Source organism: Pogona vitticeps, chromosome 4, assembly GCF_051106095.1.
Source record: "Pogona vitticeps strain Pit_001003342236 chromosome 4, PviZW2.1, whole genome shotgun sequence".
In the NCBI taxonomy this organism is placed as follows: domain Eukaryota; kingdom Metazoa; phylum Chordata; class Lepidosauria; order Squamata; family Agamidae; genus Pogona; species Pogona vitticeps.
In genome coordinates, this window is record NC_135786.1 from 234,697,877 (window position 1) to 234,718,064 (window position 20,188).

At 38.0% G+C, this 20,188-nt stretch overlaps 1 protein-coding gene across 12 annotated transcripts in view; it reads right to left on the reverse strand.

Moving 5' to 3' along the window:
* The window catches only part of PTK2 (protein tyrosine kinase 2), a 256,954-nt gene that overhangs the window by 143,809 nt on the left and 92,957 nt on the right, over positions 1-20,188 (reverse strand). For 11 of the 12 annotated variants that reach the window (XM_078391686.1, XM_078391688.1, XM_078391687.1 and 8 more), the window contains 3 exons: positions 13,294-13,520; positions 10,482-10,648; positions 211-298 (listed from right to left, as the gene is read on the reverse strand). In XM_078391686.1, the coding sequence (XP_078247812.1) occupies positions 211-298; positions 10,482-10,648; positions 13,294-13,488 (450 nt within the window). In that variant the 5' untranslated portion in view covers positions 13,489-13,520. Of the gene's footprint in view, positions 1-210; positions 299-10,447; positions 10,649-13,293; positions 13,521-20,188 lie in introns of those variants that run through there. The other variant, XM_072999395.2, reaches the window with a different exon arrangement.

Here is a 20,188-nt window from a genome sequence, read left to right on the forward strand (position 1 = left end):
TATAGTTTATCCCGATTCCAAAAACTAACGCCTAAAAACCTGAAGGTATTTTACAAGGGAAGTATTAACAGGCACCTAATAAAACAGAAAAAACTTCGCATCTAATTCTTGTGCATTTGGATGATACATACTGTTACAATCTGCACCAACATTTTCATTACATAAAATATTGGGAAAAAATTAAATTAAGGTATTTAGGATGGTTTTTACCTGCTGATAGAAAAAACTTAACGTTGGCTTATCTTCTGTAAACTGGTTCAGAAATCCTTTTGGCAAATATCTGATTCGCAGTTCATATCTGGAAGAAAGCACAGATAATTTATTTACCTTACATTCTGTATATTACAAGCCACCATCATATTTAAAGAAAAAGGAACAGAACTAGATAATAACCTGTTGATTTGGTACCTTCCATAGTTATCATGTACTCCCATGAAAATTATCTCATAAGGATGCCAGGAACTGCCTGTAATTACTACATTTCAACCACATGCATCTGGGTTTCAATGCCATCCCAAGCCATAGATTTATTCCTGAAAGCTGGGATATTTCATGGAGTATCACCTAATGTGCTATAGGGGTATAGCCAAAAGGGGAAATTGTTACCATTCATACACACATCCTCAGATCCTGACCTATATTAAGCATTAACAGCAATACATTCAGCCCAATACTGTATTTGCTTCAGCTATGTTTGACTGTAGCTTCAGCTCTGCTGTGGAGATGCACAATTTTTCTTTGAATTTAATACACATGTACAGTAATGGATATGCTGATTAAATTCATCCTGGACAATCCCGTTTATAGTTTTATGAAATTCATAAAATCTTATCATTATGTTATTAAAATAGTATAACATTATTATTAGAAGTAGGCATAGATATCATTTAAGTGTTTTGGAACAAAGTGCTCATGTACATTAACAGCTAAAGCGTTGCTTTGGTTATCTGAGAATGAGCTTAAAATCTTTACTACGAAGGTCACTCACTAGCCTTCAGCAAGTCACTTCCTTCCAGCTTAGTCTCTGCAACAGTATGATGCCGACACAACATTCAGAGGACCTATTTGGTTGTAACATTAATTTCAGGGCTAACAAGATCGTGGACTGGATTATTAAAATCACATGAGGACTTGGGTCATTCAATCGCATGTGGACAGAACATTTCACCTATGAAATCTGCCATCATCACCTTGGTGCAGCAATTAGTATTAAGAAATCATTTCACTAATACCAATGTGTATTTCTCAGTGCTAATGAATGTGCAGTAGAAACAAACGACTTGTCACACAGATTATGGCTGGAGATAGAAGGCTTGAACCTCCCATTCCTATATAGCATGATTTTTAAAATAACAGGGCAGGTGCTAGCATGTACCTTTTAAAAATACACACATTTTGATTGCTGACTGTGCCATTAAAATTACTCAGTATTCAGGTGGTGAACTCCTTCAAGAAAAGATGGACGACTAATAAAGCATCACAAACAATTTATACAAAAATTTGTAAACTAATTATAATATATTTGACATGCTACATACCTCCCACTGGTGCAACCCTTATATTTTCCTTCACTGCAAAGTGAAGTGTTTGGAAGAAAGCAAAGAAAGTACTATATTGCAATAGGAAGCGGTTCTAGGGAAGGATTTCTATGACATGTTGTATTTTTTTCTGCAGCCTGTTTTAACTTATACATGGGTTTGGACATGTTTATGAGTATTCTGGTGAGAAAGGCCAGATTTCTCTTAAACATTTTCACAGTTCCCTCTCAACCAAATAATAATAATAATAATAATAATAATAATAATAATAATAATAATAATAATAATAATAATAATAATAATAATAATAATAATAATAATAATAATAATAATAATAATAATAATAATAATATGATGATGATGATGATGATGATGATGATGATGATGATGATGATGATGATGATGATGATGATGATGATGATGCAAAGAAAACTGAAAGATATGATGGACTCTTGAAGCAATGCAGAGCAAAAGAAATCAGTCCCATGTAAAGCCCAACCAGACATAGCAAAAAGGCCTCATGGATTAAAAACATTTGTAAAGAAACTCAAGGAAAGCATGTATGATATTGTAATAACAACTGAAATGATTAAGAGACAACTAAAGGCTGTGAAAAATTGGAGTGTATCTGGTCCAGATGAGTGGCACGGATTTTGGCTAAAGCAGTTAACAAAGTTTCCATCAACATATAGCAGTGCAATTTAATCACTTACTTCAAAAATTCTACAATTGAACACTGGATTACAACAGGTTGCACATTTATGATAATAAAAGATCATCAAAAGGGCAATGAACCCAGTAACTATTGACCAATTACATGGCTTCCAACAATGTTCAAGCTCCTCACAGGAGTAACCGCAAAACCAATACAGTGGTGCCTCGCTTAACGGGCGCTCTGTTTGACGACGAAATCGCTAGGCGTCGATGTTTTTGCGATCGCAAAAGTGATCGCAAAATGATGTTCCCTATGGGGGAATTTCGCTTTGCGATGATCGGTTCCCTGCTTCGGCGGTTTCAAAATGGCTGCAGGGTAAACAAAACGGCCGCCCACTCTTTTCTGGCATGGATTCCTCACTGCACAGGCAGCGAAAATGGCCGCGCTATGGAGGATCTTCGCTGGATGGTGAGTTTCAACCCCCTAGGAACACATTAATCGGGTTTTAATGCGTTTCTATGGGCTTTTGAAAATTGCATTATGACGTTTTTATTTTACAGCGATTTCGCTGGAATGAATTAATGTCGTAATTTGAGGCACCACTGTATATAATTACTTAACTGAAAACCCCCTATACCCAACTGAACAGAAAAGGGAACTTCGAAAAGTCAAGAGGCACAAAAGATCAGCTGCTTTTTGATAAAATGATACTGAAGAAGGCAAAAAGATGAAAAACAAACCTTAACATGGCCTGGATAGACTATTAAAAAGCATTTTGGGATTAGTAAAAATATTCAGAAATTCCTCAAGAAAAACATGGAAAAATGAAAAATTGTCTTAATTGCCCATGGTGAAGAAACTTGGGAAGTTAGCATCAAAAGAGGAATATTTCAAGGGGGTTCTTTGTCACCACTGCTATTTACCGTATTTTTCGCTCTATAAGACGCACCTTTCCATAAGACGCACCGATTTTTTAGGAGAAGAAAACAGGAAAATATAATCTGTTTTCTTTGCTCCATAAGATGCACAGACTTTCCACCCCCCTGTTTTGTGGGAAAAAAGTGAGTCTTATGGTGCAAAAAATACAGTAACTTCTCACAAATCCCCATGTCAATAATTTTAAATAAAACTGAATTGGGCTACCATATTTCACAACAAGCTGGGGGGAAATCAATAATCATACATGGATGACTTAAAACTATATGCGAGAATTTCCACGGAGATAGAATCACTGCTAAACACAGTGTCAATATTTAGTGAAGACATCCAAATGAAATTTAGAATTGACAAATGTGCATCTCTGTCTATGCACCATGGCAAGATCCAAAAACTAGATGGAATTGAGTTTAAAATGGTAGTATTATAAAATCACTATCAAGTGATGAAAATTATAAATACCTTGGAATATTAGAAGCAGATAACATCATGCACACAAAAGTCAAAGAAGTGACAGAAAGGGAATACATATCAAAAGACTGCAAGAAATCTTAAAATCAAAATTAAGTGGTGGAAATACAATCAAAGCCATAAACACATGGGCAGTTCCAGTAATTAGATATTCAGGTAAAACAAAAGTTTGGATCCAAAATGAATTAGAAGAATTGGATCGAAAAAGATAGAAATTAATAAACATGCATCATGCACTCATCCAAAAAGTGATGTGGACAGATTATATTTACCATGAAAAATTGGAGGCTGTGGATTACTGCAAATACAGCAGGGAATAGAGGAGGAAAAAAGAAGCCTAAATGATTATATCTGTACAAGCAGAGAAAATTACTTAAGGCAGTGAAAATGGAGAATATTTTGAAAATGACAGAAATAAAGGCTTAATATAAGAAAAAAACACTTTGAAAATAAATAAATGGAAAAATAAACCACTACATGGACAACACCTGAGAAATATTGATGGAAGTTCAAGATGGGCATGGCTAAAACTGGGGACCAAAGGCTTGATCTTTGCTACACAAGAACAAGAACTCCAAAACAACATAATGAAAGCTAGGATCCAAGGAATTAGTGCTGACAGCAAATGCCAACTCTGTCAAGAAAAAGATGAAACTGTGTCATACCTCATCTGCAAATGTCCAAAGACTGCACAGATTACAAAATCAGACATGATAGACTGGCCCAAAAAAAAGTCTCAAAAAACCCGTGGGAATATCAGGTAGAGAGAGAAGGTGTCAGAAAATGAGAAAGTCAAGATCTTGTGGGATATCCGAATCCAAAACTGATTAGGACACCTTGAACATAACACACCAGACATAGTAGTAACAGAATGAATAGTCTGAATCACTGACATTCCAGGGGTTGAAAATAAAGAACTGGAAAAACTAACAAAATACAGAGACCTGGCAATTTAAACATCTTGCTTGTGGTGGTGAAAATTCAAAAAGAACAAAATAATAAGCATGTGAAAGGTTCTGCTCAACATTTTAAAAGAAGACTATCCTTAACAGCAACAATGTGAAAATGATGGGTGATGGCTTTGTCAGGAGAGTACCTGCTATGAACTGATCTCAGGACAATATAGGTTGACATAGCCAGTTAATGACGCCCACACATATAAGTCATATGGAAAGATTACAAACAACTACGGTATATACTTTAAGAAGCTGGCTGGACAGGCCAGTGTTTTAGGTCTCCGGCTGCAGAACCAGAGGTCAGGAGTTTGATTCCCCGCTATGCCTCCTTAAAAAGAGCTCACTTGTGTGCCAAATATGAGTCACTAAGCAAGAGGTTAAATGCTTTGCTTGAGGGCAGTATTACTCAATCTGCGCTAATGGTTATTTTCAAGAATGCCCTCACAGTCTACATAAAGCTATCACCATTCATATAACTGTCATTTATTAACATTTGCAAATACAAGTGTAGCACCTTGAAACGATAACAAAATTGTTTCACTGTTAATGTTCATGATCTACCCAATCATTTGTTCATCTGCTAATTGATTTCAAGTCATATTTCCTAGCAGTGGTCTTCTACGTTACATTAAGGAAGAACAGGGAAATCTTTACCAAAGAGAGTAAATGGACTCAGATTTGACATCAGAGATAGCAACACATAAAATCCTGTTTCAGAACACTTCAACCTCCCAGGACACTCTATTATAGATGTCAAAGTAACTTCTGTGGAGAAAAGGAATGAGAGAGACACGTACAGCAAGAGGGGAGGAGGGAGCACTGAAGTGGATTATATCCACAGATTCCAGTATACCTCAAAAGGATTCAATAAAGACCAAGGATTCTTAGCTTACTATATATACAGAGTATATTAATATTTAGAGTTTACCCATTGACTTGGGAAAAGCTATAAAGAAAAGACGTAACCAAGCATGGCATTTTTGAAAATCATGGACTACAGCTTAAAGCTTAATAGCTTGGGATCTGGATATTCAAAGAAGCACCTCTCCCTATATAAACCTGCCCGATCACTAAGATCTCTTGGGGAGGCTCTCCTCTGTGTCCCACCCCTGAGAACAGTTCATTTTGTGGAGATACAGGGAAGGGATTTTTTTTTTTTTTGCCATAAGTACCCCCAATGATGGAATGCCCTCTCCTTGGAGGCTCAAATGATTCCATCATTCAGGTGCCAAGGCAAGATGAATTTATTTATTAGAGCCTTTGGGGGGGTTGAAGATCATGATCTGCATAGGTTTTAGTACAAAGGTTTTAACGTTTTTAATGTTCAAATGCTTTAATTTTGTGTGGAATGCTTCTGAATTGTTTTAAATATCTAATGTGTCAAAAATGCATTATATAGCTTTGTAGCCCGTCCTGCGATCCTGAGATACCAGGCAGGCTATAAATGTATTTGCAAAGGCTTTCACAGCCGGGATCTAATGGTTGTTGTGGGTTTTTCGGGCTCTTTGGCTGTGTTCTGAAGGTTGTTCTTCCTGACGTATCGCCAGTCTCTGTGGCCGGCATCTTCAGAGGACTGGAGTAGGAACTTTGTCCATGCTCTGTTGGTGTTTGTTGGATAGTATTTATAGCTGTGGGAACGGTTTTTGTCTTTTTTCAGGAAATTGGGTGATCAGCATGTTTTTGTTGTGATAAGGGAGGGGGGAGGGAGAGATTATCTGTCACTGTGATTGATGGGTGTCGTTGAACAAGCTGGACATAAAATTCTATTTCAAAATACTGAAGTACTGGACAATACCACCAATCTGTATGTTACACTGCACAGGGAAGCCATTGAAATCCATAAACATAAACAAAACTTCAACAGGAAAGAAGAAGGCCTAAAACTAAACACAGCCTGGTGCCCCGTTCTGAAAAATACAACCTACAAAAGGTCAACAAACTCTACCCAGCCACAAGGGATCATTGCACAAAAAAGATCAGCTAATGACACCCATCAATCACAGTGACAGATAATCTCTCCCTCCCCCCTCCCTTATCACAACAAAAACATGCTGATCACCCTACCTCCTGAAAAAAGACAAAAGCTGTTCCCACAGCTATAAATACTATCCAACAAACACCAACAGAGCATGGACAGAGTTCCTATTCCAGTCCTCTGAAGATGCCGGCCACAGAGACTGGCGAAACATCAGGAAGAACAACCTTCAGAACACGGCCAAAGAGCCCGAAAAACCCACAACAACCAACAGGTTATAAATGTTTAAATAAATAAAATAAATAAGTGTAATTCTGTACTCAAACTACTGCAACCGTTACTATAGGGTAGTACTGGAAAAAGTGATTACTAATATTAATGACAGAATTAAGTGGCCTTATTTCCTCATTCTTCCTGACAGCAGTAACCCTCCCCCTTTTCCATCCTGCATGTTTCAACATATTTAAAGCCATTTTAAAAAGAATCCCAGTTTATACATTTTTACTGTGTAATAACTAAATTGAAGTACTCTTCCAGGGTTCATCTTTTACATAGCTGATCTAAACATTTTTACAAGCACTGTCATCTGATCTGAAACGCTGTATTTCACGGTATTAAAAAAATTATGACAGCCGTGTTTTCATTATTTCCAGAAAGGCTTTACCGCTTAAGAGAGAGAGACAGGCTGTGCAACTTTGATAAAGAATGTAATGACACTTTGGGAAGATGCTGAATAAATTACACCATCTCATGATGATTTCATGTGGGATTTTATATGACCTGATCAGCTGAACATCGGAACAATGAACTAACTTTGCTTTTAAAGGTTATTACCTTCGTTCTGTAATGCATTAGGACATGGGAATGCCACTGAATACCGCAAAAGAAACTGGCATTTTTACTTTTCACAGCTGATTTCTACAGCATAAATTAGAAGCATTTTGGACATTAAATGCTAGCCAGAAGAAAAGGATTTTTAAAAGATTGTTGTCAAATGCACAGCGGTGTACTGTAGATTTTTATGGTAATTTTCTTGGTAGAGAGAGAGGGAAAAGTCATTTTCATCACAGTGAAATTCAAGAAGCTGGGGTCATGAGGATAGCAACTTGTTCACTCAAATTTTATATCCGTTCATTTTATATGAGTGGCTAAGACAAGGAGGTCTCTGCAGAGGTAATTCATACTGTACGCATACTTTACCAGAGATGCTGCAATGCATTCAGCATTATTACAGAACTGTTTTTAGCTCAGATGTAGAAAACCTATCAAGCTAAGCCCAGACAACTGAAACTCAGCCTGTTACTCTTTGAAGACCTTTTTCCAGTGTATGGAAGTTCAGTGTACAAATGGTTACCCGTCCACAAGCCTGGAGCCATCACTTCTGCATACTGCCATTGTTGCCACATCTGCCTGAGATACATGGCCGGAGACTACTTTATTTATGTTTGACACAGACAATCAAGTCTGAACAATGTCTATGTGCCCTACATCTGAACAGGCTGCTAACAAACAGATGTCAAAGAAAGCAGAAAAACGGTCTGTAGCTGTCATACAGTCCACCCCTATTTCACAAAGTATGTGTGGATGCAAATGTGGAAGATAAAATAAATTACAGAGAATCTTGCAACTTGCCCACTCTGTTCATTCAGAGTTTGTTTAAAGAGTCATGTATGGAGGGAACGGTTCCAAGAGCTGGTCATTCAAAGAGCTTTTATTTTCAATCTATAGCCACTGTTTACAGAAGCAAGCAAAGGCTAGGGTGTTGCTAATCCTGAATCAACCAACATTCATAGTGTTTGCACTGGATTTTTAACTCCTTCTGTGCTATCACATCAAATAAGTCATTGCTACTTCATTTAACATGTTTCTGTGATGGAAATTTCCAGTACAATGAGCCACAAGGTGGTATATAACAAACCAAAAAGATAAGGAGCAGCGAGCAAACAAAACAGAACAAGACCCTTACTTACCTGCTGTCCTCAAAGGCTCCATGGAAAAGTTTTCAACACTGGCTAAATACTGGGGGTAGGGGCCTTTCACAAGAGAGAATTCTATAGCTAAATGCCACGGAGGAGGCAGTCCTTTTTTCTTACTCCCACACACTGTCCCTTTGTTCCTTCAAGACAGTAAGCTGGGCTCCTGAACACAATCTGGATGATTGGGCAGAATCATACAGGAACCAACAGTTTCTTGAATCTCTAATTTACTATTCAGTTAAAGTTGTTGCTTCCACATCAAATTTAAATTAGGCAGTTCTCCCAAAGGTCGAAACACAAATCGCATGATAAGAGCATTTAGTGTTGACAACCATAGATTCTCCACATTTTTCATAAAACCTTCTTACTGCTGTAGCCTTTATAAGAATCTAAAAAAATTCAGAGTGATCCCAAGCAGCAATTGCCCTCAAATCGTACCGTGTTTCCACAAAAATAAGACAGGGTCCTATTTTATTTTTTGCTCCAAAAATGCATTAGGACTTATTTTCAGGGGATTTTTTTCCATATACAACAATCTACATTTATTCAAATACACTCATGCCATCTTCTTCTGGTTGCTGCACAAGGGTGGAGAGTGGGATTTCACTTAACTAGGGCTTATTTTTGGGGTAGGGCTAATATTACGAGCATCCTGAAAAATCATACTAGGACTTATTTTCAGGTTAGGTCTTATTTTCAGAGAAACAGGGTAGCTGGCTAACCAAAGAGGGAAAGAGGATGCTAGATGGAACAGACCTTTGGTCTGATCCAGCAAAACTTTTATTTAGTTTACAACATTTCATCCAATTGCCAGTGCTTCATTACTTGTCCTTTAAGCCCTAGATCCATTTAAAATAATGTAAATTCACCAGCCCAACATTCAAACACTTCACACTTCTTCCTAACTTATCCTTATTCCTTCTATGTATCTCCTCTTAAGCTGACTGCATTTTAGATTCACTTTCCTTGCCTTGTCAGTCGGATTAATGCACAGCAGATAAACAGCCCCATTTTTTCCTCTGTCAGACTGCTAGGAAAGCAGATAACTCATCTGGGGCATGTTCTCTATCACAACTGTGTATTTAAGCCAACCATCCATTCACTCTCCTATACTTCTGCTAGCTACATTCTACATTGGGGGGAGGTAATCTTGGTACCCAGCAGATATTCCCCCTCCTATAAATCATCTAGCTTAGATAAAAGTAAAGGTTTCCCTTGACAATCTGTCCAGTCATGTCCGACTCTAGGATGCAGTGCTCATCCCCGTTTCCAAGCCGTAGAGGCAGCGTTCCTCCGAGGACAGTTTCTGTGGTCACATGGCCAGCACGACTAGACATGGAACGCTGTTACCTTCCAACTGAGGTGGTACCTATTTATCTACTCACATTTTACATGCTTTTGAACTGCTAGGGTGGCAGGAGTTGGGACAAGCGACGGGAGCTCACTCTGTCACGTGGATTCGATCTTATGACAGTTGGTCTTCTGACCTTGCAGCACAGAGGCTTCTGCGGTTTAACCCGCAGTGCCACCACATCCCTTACCTGGCTTCGCTCAGTTATTTTATTCTAATTTATTGAATACAAGAGCTGCCACAGCAGCTCCTGGCTTCAGAGCCAGGGCCAGAAGTTCAGACTCCACTTTGGGACCCAGATATCACATAGGCTATCTATGCCTGACAGGGTCATACACCCTAACATTTTTGTGGCCTTCAGTAAGCTGGATGTCCCAGAATATCAACGGATGGAGAAACCAATAAACCACCTCTGAGTACTTCAAACTTAGAAAACCCTGGAAAAGGCTGCCAAAATTGGTAATGACTTGACAACAGATCATTTTTATTATTATTTCTTGAAAAGCTAAAGAGAAATAATTTCTTTGAAATCTTACTGCATTCTTCCATTCAAACCAGTGAGAAGCAAGCAACACCATCTCCAAAATTACACATTTAATCAGTAGTGATATGTTTACTCTTACTTCCATTCATCTGGTGCATGAGCTAGTTCAAATTTCTCCCTCACGTTGGATACTCCCATGTCTGGATGTAGCCAATGAACTTCTTCAGACTGTAGATGACTGAGTCGTAAACCATAACAGGCTACATTTTCTACTTTGTGACTATCCACTATCTTCTGGATTATGCCCTAAAAAGAGAAAGAATGCAAATATGTGATTTTACATGAAACGCAAACTTTTTTTTCAATCGATATATGTCTTCTGAACATACCTTTCAAGAATTAATATTTTCTACTAAAATGCAGAAACGTAACTAATAACTGATCTTCCTCTATTATAAATAAAATAAAATAGTTTAAGGATAATAAACATTAGCTATAGATGTTTAAATAAATCTATAGCGACATTTAATAAAGTTTTGGCTAAGGGGAGCCAACTGTCAGTACATTCTTCCAGTACTTTGCTGACGATGAAAATGACTTTTTAAAATTTTATTCAGCTAGCGCTGTTACTAGATTCCCATTTACAGTGGTGCCTCGCTTAGCGATGTTAATTGGTTCCAAAAAAACATTGCTATGGGAAAACATTGGTAAGCAAAACACCATTTCCCATAGGAATGCATTGAAAACCGGATAATCCGTTCCAATGGGAACGGATTACCGTCCTTAAGCGAAAATCGCCATAGGAAACATTGCTAAGCGAAACGTGGTTCCCCCATTGGAATGCATTGACTAGGTTTCAATGCATTTCAATGTTTTTGACAGGTCCGTTTTCACTATTTTTAAAGTGTCTTAAAATGTTCAAAAACTGTTTAAAATGCTTGGAATCGTTAGTGCACCCTGTAAAACCTTTGCAAACTTAATGTGGCTTTGTTATGAGTCTTCGTTAATTTTTTGTGAATTCCCCCCCCCATTGAACTGTAGGTTTGAACTGTAGGTTTGACAGCTGTTTTATATTAATAAATGTATTTTATTCCAAATATCAAACACACTCTACATGCAGGCATTGTTTTTTCTTTTTATATTAGTGTAGTACCTTATTTTACAAAATTAAAAGCAATGTGAAAAACATGATTCAAACATTAGCTGATTAGCTGGGATACGTTAAAGAAAATGACGTAAATCCAAATGTTAGTTCGAAATGAAGCAGACCCACTGAATCAACTGCTTAATATATCAGGCAAACACAAAAGAAAAGAAAAAATAAAGAAGACAAAAATGTTGTGGCACCTTAAGGATTAACTGCTACTGTATATTTTAATGTGAGCTTTCATGGACAAGTCCACTTCCTCAGACTGATTCTCATTAAAATATAGCATTTAGTCTTTAAGGTATCACCACATTTTTCTCTTCTTCATTTTTTTTCCTTCTGTTTTTCTCTATGCTACCACAGACTAACATGGCTACCTCTTCTAAAACTGCTTAATGTTTATAAACTTCACTGATTGAAGGGGTCATTCCACTGAGAACTAGCAAGTGGATTAAAGTCATTATTTTTATCTCATCTCAATTAAGACACCAATTATTTTCCCATTCTCTACCAAAGCTTAACATACTGTCTTTGAACAAAATTGATTCCTTATTCACCACGTCCATTTTTTTCATGTGTAGCCTGCATAACTAACTTGTAAAAACATCCAAAAAGTGCTTGAAGCGCTATGGGGCGGTATGCAAGCAGCACACTTTGCTTTTTTTGCTTTGCTTTAATAGCCTCTTAACATTGGGCCATATCCTATCACCTAATTATCCTGGCACAGCACATATGGCATAACATTCAGAGGCAAATTGCTCCCAGGTAGAAACTCACCATAAATTATAGAACTTCCATAGTGGGTTGCATGACTCAGCATGCAACTGATAATGTCTACAATGATTTTTTTTAACTTGAGACAACTTGCCTCTAAAGGTCGTGCCACTTGCATATCTACACAATAGGGTTTTGGCCACTGATATGTTCTATAGTATGTGTTGTGTAGTAAGTGTAGCAGTGGGAGCAGTTGTTGCCTGTGCTGTTGGATTGTTGGCCAGCTGCAGGTAATTAGTGGGAGCGGGGTGGCTCCTTGGGTGAGTATTGTGTAAATGTGCACCAGTGTTTTGCTCTTTCACCTTATCTTATTGTCGAGAAGTACTGAATAAAGGCATGCTGATTTACAACTTGGAGTCATGAGCACACAATTTTAACAGTATGTCAAAAATCATTCTGTGCTCTCTTTCAGAGGGAAGAACCAAATGTTTAAAGGGTCCATTTCGAATGTAAAATATTTCCTGCCTTTGGAGGGTTTTTTTCATTCCTTTTCCACTCCTTCAAATGGACAATACTTCCCTAATAATGAAAAATGTTTCCAGTCACTCAGATAAAAGCTGTTCAGTAAAACAGACCTGGTTGGTCTGTTTAGCACTTGGATTAAACACTGTTTTATCAGTGCAAGAGAATGAAAAGTACTCCATCTTTTTCTTTCTTCCCTCTCTTAAGGACTATTTCAAACCTCCCACTGGTTCAAAGCCAAAACTAATGCAGGTGAAAATTAATCTGAATACCGATTGTGGTTCAGCTATGATCTTCCCATAGTAGACAAGGTGGCACAGAAATAAACAATAGCATCAAATAGGTCAGTTAAATTGGCATATAAAACATCTGCATCCCTCCTATCCTCTTGAGAAAAATAGTTAAAAAAAATTAAGGCTTTGCTTGAAATGACTCATAGCATGTCCTGAATAAAAGACCTTCAAAGTAAACATTCGGCCATCTGTGTTTTTCACCCTCAAGTCATCCAGCTCACATTCTAAGAATGACCTTCATATACCCATATCTGAAGTATTTAATAGCAACTTACCCAAACATCTGTAGCATCCCCGTGACGTATAATACTGGCCCATGTTGTTGGCTCACTGCTATTTTCAAAATAATGGAAAACTTTTAAAACACGTTCCATTGTCCCTGGGGAACGTTCCATTCCAGAACTGAGATGCGTTTTTGTGCTTGAACTTGGTGTATGATTCAAGTTTGGATCTAGGTAAGCTGCTGCCATGGTTTTGCTAGATGCTAGGTATCTGTCATATTCTGAAATAAAAAAGAAATAAAACATTTCAATTTTTAAAATAACATTTTCAAACATTTCAACTTTTTCAGTTAAATCATATATTTGTTTTCAAAGTAAAATGCTACCAAGATAACTATATATAGATTCTGAAAAGCACAACACTGCAAGTCAGGAAATCTGGTCCTACAATACAAATGGTATAATGGAAAGGGGGAAAAAATTTAAAATCCCAAATCAAAAAAGTTAAGACACAAGTATATTGCCTCTACCTCTTTTCCTTCTAATCCATCTACTGTGTATAAGAAGTCTACCAGTACAAAGCAGGAAAATGAAGTTCAACTGGATGAGAAATCTCCAAGGATCTGACAGCTCATGTGCCTTTTTTCAAATATTTTCGTAAAATGTATTGGTGTCCCAATATGGGTATGGGCCAACTACGTTTTTGTATTTTACTGATAGCTCCAGTGACTAAGCCTTCTTTTAATATTTTAAGGTCTATGGTACAGTAAACACACATATATTTATGCTACAAATTCTGCCATTCAAAGCCATGAAATTTACACTTATGACCAAGTAAAGTCAGTAGGGGCACTTCAAAAGACCAAACACCATGTAACAATCAGGACTACCTAATGGCAGAGTCTCCCAAGCAACTTTAAATGCAGAAGTGAAGGACATCGCAGGAATCCTTAACTGGAGGTGAGGGAATGGAAAGCTGCCAAATTAACCAAATGAAGTAATGTTGGCTTTCTGTGAGGACAGCACTACTATGAACAGGACAAATGTGTCTTCCAGCACCACAAAGTAGTAAAAAAGTAAAAGGTTTTGACTTCCATATATCATAAAAGCTGCTCCAGTTTTGGAATTACTCAAAATCAAAACTGAGCTGGAAAGTACAGCACAGGTCAGGAAAAGTAGCAGAAAATCAAAGAGATCACCAGGATGGTTAACAGCTAGTGTCAAATAAAGCAGTGGTTCTTAACCTTTGTTACTCGGATGTTTTTGAACTGCAACTCCCAGAAACCCCAGCCAGCACAGTTGGTGGTGAAGGCTTCTGGGAGTTACAGTCCAAAACTCCTGAGTAACCCAAGGTTAAGAACCAGTGAAATAAAGTACCCAGCCACAAGGACAGGGGATCACTACACACAAAAGACCAGTTAATGACACCCATCAACCACAGTGACAGATAATCTCTTCTCCTTAGCACAACAATACACCCACAAGAAGACACACTAATCACCCATCTACAGAAAAAGACAATACCCTATCTCACAGCCTTAAACACTGCATTCCCAAGCCAACTACACCAGAGCACAGAGTGCTGTCCTCTGAAGATGCCGGCCACAGAGACTGGCGAAACGTTAGGAAGAACAACCTTCAGAACACGGCCAAAGAGCCCGAAAAACCCACAACAACCAAAGTACTGGATCAAAGACGGCTTCCTTCAGAAGGCAGAAATTTGGCCAAAGGAAAAGCTAACACAAACTTGGAAAAAAGAAATGTTAGTCTACAAACATGAATGCCCTCCTCAAAATAACATATTATGGGGGGAGGCATTCCAAAAAAAGTTCTTCCAAAGAACTTCCTTGCTCCTAGGGAGGCAGCTGGACTGTAGGATGACAATAGAATTAAAGAAGGATAAACTGCAAAAAAGTTGAATGAATTCTTTTTGCTGATCTTCACTGCAAAAGATGTAGATTAAAAGCCACACCAGAACAGGTATTTTCACGGCGGGGAGGCAATCTTAAGACTGGATTGACAAATTATAAGGTACCAGGTTCAACAAAAGAAAAATAAATATAAGAAGTGGTAGAAGAAAAATTTCTCTAGGGAGGCAAAAGAAAGTTGGGTTTTTAGGATGTCTGTGCCAGCACTGAAACAACAACTTGTCAAGTTGCACAATTGTGAGTACATTATTACAAAGAAAACATCTGTGGTCTTCCTCCAAATTGAAACCTGATTATGAATGGCTGCCCTGATTTTCTACAGCTTGAGAAAGTCACATCCAGCACTTTCTTCTGGTCGGCAATTTAGACACCCATGCTTCCCTCCTCCTAATACTGGGCTTTAAGGCACATCACAATCAATAGTCTGACTTCTCAGAGTCATATATGTAAAAACAACCAACAGGATCGCTCACGGCAGCTGCCAATGGGCAATTGGTGGCCAAGGCCCTGCTGTCACTGCTGTATGAAGATTAAACTGTGCAGGTAAATCTAAACATTTTTTAAATCCTACCCTGACATTCTGTGCTACTTCCTCATACAACATCTAATCTAAAGAAACACTTCTGACCTTCTATAGCAGGGTTCGAAGAAAGCAGTGCTTCCACAGTCATCTTTGCAGCAGTGAAGTGCTAGGCTGGCAGCACTTCTGCCAGAAAGACATATCCAGTGTAATATAGTAGAGTAATGGCCTATACAGCGTTCTATTGCATTGCTATCACGTTTTATAGCCTTCCAGGAAATGTTAAAGCACTACTTGTAAAGTCTAAAGTGACTTGAACAGTTGAAGCTGATGATCATTAGAAAGAACTAATTCATATCAAACCAAACGCTTCTGAGGGATGACACTTCAAACATAATTAACTCAGGGTAGGCTGACCTCACAGCCTTGTGTTCCTGCACTCTTTCCACCACTCATAGTTCAGTGTTAAAAAGAAAACTCAGGTGAAATGAATTGTCTGATTAATGCAACAAATTTCTTTCTTGGCTTAGTATCATGCCATGCCACAGCCAATCAGACTGAGAACCACAGGCCGAATTCTCTACTTGCTATGCTTTCAGACCAGCTGGCTCATCTTGCCCTGCTACAAGTTGGAATCTTTCACTAAACCAATTTCATTTAATGACAAAACCACAGGAAAACTTCTTATTTTAAATAGAGATGTATTCCAGATCAGTGTTCCATCTAAGTTGTGCCCATGTGCTCTTCCCCACAGCTCCATCAGGGCTGCACGCAGGTAGCCAGCAGCCGGTGTGCTTACTTTCCATTTCAAATGAAGATCGCAAAAAGGCATTGTCCTGCGGTTTTGTCGTTCTGCCGGGTCATTGTCATGTGGGGCACCACTGTACTTTATTTTTAATTTAGTAAATCAAGTCCAATACATATGCTCCCCCAGTTCACACTCTGTTCAAGGCAGCAGTAAAGTCTCCAGATTTTTTTTTTCTGGAAATGGTTCTGATTCAATATTTTCCTACATCACAGTGCTGCTGCTCCATAGGAAGATTTCTCTGTCTCGAAGGGTTGAAAGAATGTGGCAGAAGATCTAAAAAGAAATGTCAGCCTTGCAAAGAAGCCCTGAAGTGGTGGGCTCCAAACAGCCCAAATACTGAGGGTCAGATGGATTAAGCAGTTTAGGGAAAGATTGATGTCCAGGCCCAGGGCTGGGGTCCATTCTTTTTACATATTATGACAGAATATCATCACAAGGTATACCATACCCTACACAAGAAATAAGGGCACAACAGGTAGGTTGTGCTTCACAAGTAATGCTAGGCAGTCCCTCTCTCATTCTTTCTGAAGGGCAAGACTGAGTTGTCTGGCATCTGCATAGTTAGCACACATCCAAGCAATTTTCTTGCCTTTGCATATCAGAATGACATAAAATATCATTTGTGTTTTATCTGGGCATTTGCAGGGGAGAAAACAGCCATCAATTAGACAGCACGCAAACAGACAAAAGGAATGGCCTCATAAACAAGTCTGTAACTCATTAACTCCTGTGCCTATTTATCAAACTTATTTCAAAGAAGTTTTAGTAACTGCAGGAATATAGAGTCAAGCTTCTTTTAGAAGCATTTTTCTGCATATAAAAGGAAAAGGTCATAGCTGTTAGGAATGTCATAAACAGAAAGTACCGTAGATTCCTAATTAAGGTGATTTACAATATTCAATCTCAGGAAGAGAGAAACTCTTAAGAATTTCGAAGTTTATACTTGAAATAGAAGTTTTGAAATCTTTTGACACCTTGGTGCAGAGAAGAGGGGAAAGCAGGAGATAAGAGTAGCTCTGTGTTAGAGATATAGCACTGGATCCAGATTAGGAAGGAACTCATTACTCCACTTCCCTTTGGAGTCCCTTTCAGTCTCCACTTGTCCTTCATACTCCATTCAGTACTGTACTTTAGAATGCTAATGCAAAAGGCAAGGGGCCATACAGAATGGGATCAGCTGTAGTGCAAGAGGGAAAGGTTATTACTGAAAACAGGGTGGGGGGTTTCTCCTGTACATGAAACCTTTCAACCAAGAACAATAGGCATTGACAAAGCTTAGCAAATACAGTATACCGCTTTAAAATGGAAACACACAACATACACTTAAAATTCAAGCTGGTTAGTATGCATCAGGAAGCAAGTGGGGGTGGTAAATAGAATGGGAAAGGGGATAAAGAAGCACACAAGATAAATTACTTACATTTAAATAGTCTGACTGTGCCATATATACTTGACCATGTGTCAGTCTTTAAGCAGCCACTACATAGTCTTGTTATCTATTTATGTAGGCTTGAAGAGAAGATGCGTTTAAAGCAAATGATGTTATGGATGACTTGATGCTAGATATTCTTTAGAGAGACCCAATGTGGTATTGTGGAAAGAGTGATTGAGTAGGACTTAGAAGCCTTGGATCTGAATCCTGATCAGTCATGGGAACTCAGGGTGGAAGGAGTGGAACTGGTAAAGCAACTCCTTAAATGTCTCGCTTAAAAGCTCTATGAAGGTCACTATAATTCAGTTCCAATTTGACAGCACATAACATAACACCTTCTAAGGGAAAGAAGTAAAGTTTTTCTCAATTAATTAATTATTGCTTCTGCAAAAGATAAATCGAGTTCACTGGAATTTACTGCTCAGCAGCTATAGCTGGGTCAATATGAGGAAAGCCTCACAGCTGAAAACAGCTGAATTGCTTATTTACTCATTTTTAGGAAAATGAGGTAGAGGAGTAAGAAGGCCCAGTATGAAGTTCTGTTTAAAACCAGGGGAGAAAGGGCAGTTCTTACTATTTCATTTTCCTATACTGTACTTCCTCCCCCCCCCCCCCAGAATCCAGCTGCAAAGTCTTACTATCATTTACCAGACTGGAAAATTGACCTGCATTTATGCCAAAAGATCTAAATCTAATTTCCAAATCAGAGTACAATCAATGAGGTTTACATAAGTGTTGACTTGCTACTGAGCAACGGAATTAATGGTTCTGATTGACTTTGAACTAGCAACTGAGTTGAGCCCTATATGTTTATTGGATCTTCATTCTTCCTTCTCCTGTATTAAAATATTACTATTCCATCTTTCCACCAAGACTGCTTACAAATACAGTAATGACAACATAAGCTAAGCTGACAGCATGAGAAGAAGAATAAAGCAACATAATTTCTCCTTTTATTGATATTTCATCAAAAAATTAATCCAACTATTAAATCTGGATTTAGAATTATAATTTAGTACTCTTGAAATATGTTACCTTAACTTTTGAGTTTTCATCCCAGTCAACTATGAATCAATGGTCTATTGTAGGCTCACTGCCAGCAAAGGACACCACAATGAGTCTCCAATCAACACTGCCCAAAGAGCAACCAGTTAGCCACTACCAGCCATCTCCTAAAGATAAATTTCTAAATTAAGAAGGTATAGAAAGAGTAGTTCTATTTCATTTTCCTATATTTCCTCCTGCCCTGAAACCAGCTGCAAAGTCTTACTATCATTTACCAGACTGCAAATTGATCTGCATTTATGCCAACTGATCTAAATCCAATTTCCAAATAAGAGCCTCTACAAGGTCTAGCCAACTAGAGAACAAATTCATAGTACCCTAAAATCATCCAGAAACTTTACTTAGAAGCACTAGGAAAATGTTTGTTTGTTCTATGTAGTACTTTCAGCAAGTGACTTATCATGTAACACAGTAGGGAAAGCACTGTAATTTTGACCATACTGAATTATCCAAATATATCAACTAGCATTTGTATACTAAACAAACTCTACAGTCATAATATTATGATAAAAAGCTGACTATCATGACCAAAAACACACTTTGATTTCAAAGGAATAGCTGAATGTTTTCAGTATCTAGTACATTAAGTTTCATGCATAACCAACCAGAAAAACCTGCAAGTTCACCAATATGGTGTTTTGAAAACATTCCATTTTCAAGAGATAAGCCAGCGGCTCTCTTCACAGATATGTTTTTGCCTCATGTCCAACTATGCAATTTACATTTACAAGGATATATATCCCAAGTCTTTAAATCTTGGGGTTTGTTATACTGTACTAACATGAAGATACAACATCACTGATTTGTTTCATTATTAGAATATCTATGACATGTGAATAGCCCACATTTTCATTAAGACAATGCACAAGCCAGTAGTCATTGGCCAAAATTCTGTTGCATAAATTATGCCTGTGGAAGAGTGATGACATCAGCAGCAAAAGAAGATTTTCGTGATTAAAGACTTCTTACTTCTGTCCCATGACATCTGTGACTGGAGCATATTCAGAATGAACCCCATTCACTCCAATGCAATCTATAATCAGATTAGAATCATAGAATAATGGGGTTAGAAGGGGCCTTTAAGGTCATGGAGACCCATCCCCTACTCAATGCAGGACAGAAATCAAAGTAGATCTGACATATGGTTGTCCACCTTTCTCTAGAATATTACAACAAAAATTGTTATGAGAGAATGG